The sequence below is a fragment of the Aptenodytes forsteri genome, unplaced genomic scaffold (genome assembly GCF_000699145.1).
Source record: "Aptenodytes forsteri isolate BGI_AS27 unplaced genomic scaffold, ASM69914v1 Scaffold193, whole genome shotgun sequence".
NCBI classification, from domain to species: domain Eukaryota; kingdom Metazoa; phylum Chordata; class Aves; order Sphenisciformes; family Spheniscidae; genus Aptenodytes; species Aptenodytes forsteri.
The window spans coordinates 15149996-15155693 of NW_008795405.1; the positions used below are offsets into that span (position 1 = coordinate 15149996).

A 5698-nucleotide genomic window follows, 5' to 3' on the forward strand; every position below is an offset into this window, starting at 1 on the left:
GATTCTATGAGGGGCTGAGAACTGTAGGCCTCAGGATATTCAGCACCATATAAAAGCAGATTCTCATGTGGCCTGAACAAATGCTATACGAGAGGTAAGTTGTATCTTCAGGCAGCTTATTTCAGGAAGGTATCTGCTTTGCAATCCATCCTGTTCACAAGCCTTTACTGGAAAAAAAAAATATACACAGTGTATGGGTGACAACCTGCCTTAGAGCAAGAACTCACAGCTAATTCACACTGATACAAACTACCAACAGGTACAGGAATTGTCTAAGTACTATAAACACAGGCACATAAATATGAACCAATTTTTGTTTAATGACACGACACATCATACATATTACGTCCTTCACTACAGACACACCAAGCTGGGTGTTTGGCTTCTGGATTTCAGAACTTGACTGCTTTATTTTCTGATTTCTTTGTATTACCTTGACCTTCAGCTACTCTGATAATCACAGAACTATTTATTCTGATAAATTAGCTAGCTGAAGGCCAGCTAACGAATGAAGACACCACATTTGCTGTGCTGATATTGGGTTTATGTTCTACAGGGACCGCAGCTTGTTGTATAGAAGATTTCTTTCAGTAACAAAGTTGGGGGCCTTGAAAAAAAGAAAATTTTCTTTAGAAGGCACGTTCTGCTTCGTGTTTTCATGTTGCTGATAGTTCCTGTTTTCTCTGACAATGTTTATGAATATCCAGGTAGGTTTCAGCATGCCTCTTGGTGACTGTGGAAGAGCCATGTGAAGCTATTCAGGATCTGTGCTTTTCAGACAACAGCAATTGTGGAGTATCATGTTTCCACTAAAGTACCAGTCTTTACACCAAACCTACTGAAGCTTCATTGTAAACAGGTCACATCATTGACCTTCCCCTATTTCTAAGCTGGCTGCTGTACACAGGGAAATGCAACATCCAGTCTTGCAACCAGTTAATCTTTGGACAACTGAGCCTTATTGGCTTGCTCTGGGAGCAATCTGAAGTCTACTTGAAAGGCACTGGACATCAAAACAAGAACCAGCTCCATCAGATGACTAAATCAACACCTAAAAGGGTAGGAAGAGAGGTCAAAAATAGAGTAAGTATAAATTAAGCCTCTTAAAAATTAAAAAAAAAAAGAGTAAAATCAAAGAAGTTTGGTATAGACTTATCTACATTTTTATTACAGTGAGATAAACAAAATACGAACAAATTGAGGAAAATGTAATGAACATTGCCTGATAACATTCTTAGACATCTCACGCATGCTTTTGAAGCCTGTCTTGTCTTGACTTTTAAATACCTCTGGGATATGAATTGTAATTACAACAGATTTAGGAATTTGCCAAAACTCCTTTGAGAAATTGTATCATTTCAGAAGCATGGTTGTAAGAATTTGTTGGAGTACTTGAGTAAGGTGCTTGCTCAGTAAACAAATACTAAATAATTTTGCTATCACTTTCCTTTCTAGAACATTCAAAACAGATTTTAATTGCTGTGTTACAAAATTAATCCATATGCTAAGTTAGAATAGAACACACTACTGTTCCTCCTACAGCATATTTCCCTTTCCTGAATAAATGAAATAAATCTTCCAGGACAGATCTGCATATAGTATTTTCAAGAAGAAATTTGCATTATGAGTTTGTAAATGCCCCTTAAAAGTCAATTTAAGTCTTATCTTTCATGTATAGGTTAAAGATGACAAAGAGTGGACTGCAAGAACAGGAAGGTCATCATTAAAGGCTACAGTAACCAAGAATTAGTTTAATTACCACTGGATTTAAAAAGCTATTTTTCTTTTCTAAGAATTGCTCCACTGCTTTAAAAAAAAAAAAAAAGCTTTTCTACTGATTGTTAAACACTTGTTAGCACTAAGATACTATGTCTGTGGGTTATAGAGAGACAGTCGCTGGTAAACATTTACTTTAATACATTAAAGTCAATGGCATTAGATTAGCGATGCCAGCTCACGTAAACTGTAAAGAAAAAGACAAAAGCTAAGCATTGCTATTTTCAGCACAAGTTTGAAACACTTGCAATAGGACTAAACTCGCCTTGCATTTCAGTCTTTCCTTGTTCCTTGCACAAACATAAGCTAACAGGGGCACTTCATATACAACTTGGCACACAGGCATTTCCATCTCAGAAACGCAAGGTCATTCCTGGAGGGGACATGTACGCTGTGTCACAGAACCGCTACGGGTGGGAAGGCAGCGGCAGCAGCTCCAGGCAGCACAAACAGCCCAGCACGTTCTCACGTACTAACAGGCTGATCCAAGGTCTACTGAAGTCAATGAGAAGTCTCACCCTTGAAATTTTCCCTCAACCCAAGCGAAATCAGCTGACTTCAAAGGTTTACGGTCACATTAAAAGTGTGCTTTTTTTTTTTTTTTTTTTTTTAAAGAATGCTACAGTCAATATATGTCCACTAGGTCCCCCAGTAGAGAACCTGTTAAAGTTTAAATCTTTCACACCTCTTTCAAGTGCCTTCCTTATATTTTTAAATGATTTGCAAATACCACATCAATATCCACCTGTGTTATCAAAGGTATTTTTATTTGATGTAGATAAGACTATGTTTGGGCTAGTAACGTTCTATTCTATATAAATACAAGACAGATCTAACAGTTTGCATTCAGCACTGTACATATTAAAAAAAATTAGCTAATAATTTGAATTTTTCTTCCACAAATCATAGCAAAGACATCGAAGTTCTTTTTAAAAAATGAGATAATTAACTATTACATGAGGTATTTTAACAAAGTGTATTTTCTCATTGGAATACATCTTAAAATAAGTACCCCTAGTTTAAATGACCTAGTACAGTAAACAGAACAGACAGTACTAGAAGTATCCCTGTGTCCAGCAGTGACTTCATTTTCACAGCATGATTTAACACTTGGTATTTTTTGTAACTAGAAACTAAAATTTGCATTTCTATACTATCTTCCACCTGAGAATATGAAGGAACTTTACAACCTTGTGATAATCTCCTCCCTCCAGAGGCAGTCAGACCAGTTAAATAGCTGCAGAAACAAAAGTACAGTGAGATTTCTGCGACTTGCCCCAGGTCAAAGAGGAAGACGATAGCAAAACCAGGCTGATATTCTTTCTCCCGTATTCAGCTCGCAGAACTCCATTCTTTCCATATTGATGCCAGGCCTAAGTCACCATGTAATCTACTTTGTAACATTCACTATCTTTTTGTGTGCAGCATGTTCCCAGTAGCCCAAAAGGACATGCAGTCTAGTAAACCAAGGTACACAGGACAAAAGAAAATGGAGCTACTAGTTATTAGTTTGAGATATGACCTCTTACCAACATATCTAAAACAATTTACAAGTTAGGCTTTATAATCAAAATGGAAGTTTTATTTATATTTTCAACATGAAATACAATAAAATAGCGTTGTGCTGACAGACATGCTTTTCTGCAAGATTGGGAAATTCTGTCTTGTATATTGTGATTTTAAATAGATACGAGTCCTGTTTTAAACTTTTCCTGTACTCCGACATTCATTGTAATTAACTCATTAAAAGCAATATTTATAAAGCACTGATTGCAGGCAGTACATAACTAGGGAGTGATGACATACAACAGAAGACAACAATGACTCGGTTTTGGTTTATCAAGTGGTAAGTTACATACGCATTTCTTCAAAATTCAAAAGCTAGCTTCCGTGGAGTCATGAATTGCTTCACCATTTCATCTGTGACCTGCTTCCGTCTCTCTTGATGAGCTGCTATCAAGGGCTGCAATGTTTCAATAAGAACCTTCTTCAGCTCCCCCGTGAGCAATTCCCCACTTGTGTATGCCTGTCAAGAAAGTGTTGATTGCTAAATATGGCGCTATATGGAAAAAGACTAAGTGACAAGTATTTCTTTAAAAGCCTGGCTCTAGCAAATACAGATTTGGATGTCTTAAAAATAAGCACATGCCTTAGAAGATCATGTGGTATTACTCTAAAAATGTAACTTGCAAAATTGCTTATTGCCTTTTAAAAGATTAAGACAGCTGGGCAATTTAATATGTGACAAGTTATATGGACTGAATAAACTACATTCACAGGACTGAGAAAGCTACATTCACAGGAATTTAACTGGGAAATCCTGTAATTATTTGCAGGAAACTGTGTATTTTTCTCCCCAGAATCCCAGTTCAAATAAACGGTCCCCCTAAGCTGTTTTTTGCAGTAAGAGGTACAAATTCTCATATTTTTCTCATTGCATGTGGGCAATTAGATGTGATTAAAGTATCCTTTTTATAGCAAAGACACTCAGAATCTATGTTCACACTAGTAGTCATATTCACAGTTGGTAATTCATTCAGTTGCTCTGATACTGAAAACGCTTGAGCTAGAAGCACAGACTAACAGCTGACTGGTTCAGCCCTGGTTAGAAACCATGGCTGGCGCAGTTCAACTATGATTTGAAAAGGCAGTAACATGATAATCTTACCTCTCCTTGTCATCAAGCCATTTGTAATACCAATTCAAGGTGTAACTGTTGCTCACTCAGCAACAGTAAAATATGTCAATGGGAATGAACTGAATTGTAATTTCAGTGGTGGATTTTGGGGGGTGGTGTTTTTTGTTTGTTTGTTAGCTTGTTATAAAAACACCGATATTGCTTTCTCTGAGTATCCACTTCTGAAAGCTTCTTCCTCTGGTACCATAACTGAAACAGCTCCGCTAATGCCACTACAAGCAGCGACTTCATGTTTTCCAATCTGGTTCCAAGGCAGCATTGCAGCAAGCTGCTAGCTGCGGTCTATGCTTTGTGCTCTTTGTAGCAGAGTTAGGCCAATACTGTTGCAGTGGTTGGAGACTAATGGAAAACAGCTCAATAAGTCAAATGTGCTCCAGATTTGGAGGTGATTAGTGACAGCCAACATGGCTTCACTAAGGGCAAATCGTGCCTGACAAATATCATCGCCTTCTACGATGGGGTTACAACGTTGGTGGATAAGGGAAGAGCAACTTACGTCATCTACCTGGACTTGTGCAAAGCATTTGACACTGTCCCACATGACATCCTTGTCTCTAAATTGGAGAGACATGGATTTGACGGATGGACCACTCGGTGGATAAGGAATTGACTGGATGGTCGCACTCAAAGAGTTGTGGTCAACGGCTTGATGTCCAAGTGGAGACCAGTGATGAGTAGTGTTCCTCAGGGGTCGGTATTGGGACTGGTGCTGTTTAACATCTTTGTCAGCAACATGGACAGTGGGATTGAGTGCACCCTCAGCAAGTTTGCAGATGACATCAAGCTGTGTGGTGCAGCTGACATGCTGGAGGGGAGGGATGCCATCCAGAGGGACCTTGACAGGCTTGAGAGGTGGGCCTGTGCGAACCTCATGAAGTTCAACAAGGCCAAGTGCAAGGTCTTGCACGTGGTTGGGGCAATCCCAAGCACAAATACAGGCTGGGCGGAGAATGGGTTGAGAGCAGCCCTGAGGAGAAGGACTTGGGGTTGTTGGTTGATGGGAAGCTCAACATGACCCGGCAATGCACGCTTGCAGCCCAACTGTATCCTGGGCTGCATCAAAAGAAGCGTGATTAGCAGGTAGAAGGAGGTGGTTCTCCCCCTCTTCTCCGCTCTCGTGAGACTCCACCTGGAATACTGTGTTCAGCCTGGGGCCTCCAACTAAGAAGGACATGGACCTGTTGGAGCGAGTCCAGAGGAGGGCCACAAAGATGATCAGAGGGC

At 39.5% G+C, this 5698-nt stretch overlaps 1 protein-coding gene across 4 annotated transcripts in view; it reads right to left on the reverse strand.

Annotated features, from left to right (window-relative positions):
- Window positions 1-381: 381 nt before the first annotated feature.
- Window positions 382-5698, reverse strand: part of WARS (tryptophanyl-tRNA synthetase) — a 34373-nt gene continuing 29056 nt past the window's right edge. For 2 of the 4 annotated variants that reach the window (XM_009280840.2, XM_009280839.1), the window contains one exon: window positions 1141-3802. In XM_009280840.2, the coding sequence (XP_009279115.1) occupies window positions 3644-3802 (159 nt within the window). In that variant the 3' untranslated portion in view covers window positions 1141-3643. Of the gene's footprint in view, window positions 1052-1140; window positions 3803-5698 lie in introns of those variants that run through there. The other 2 variants (XM_019472510.1, XM_019472511.1) reach the window with 2 other exon arrangements.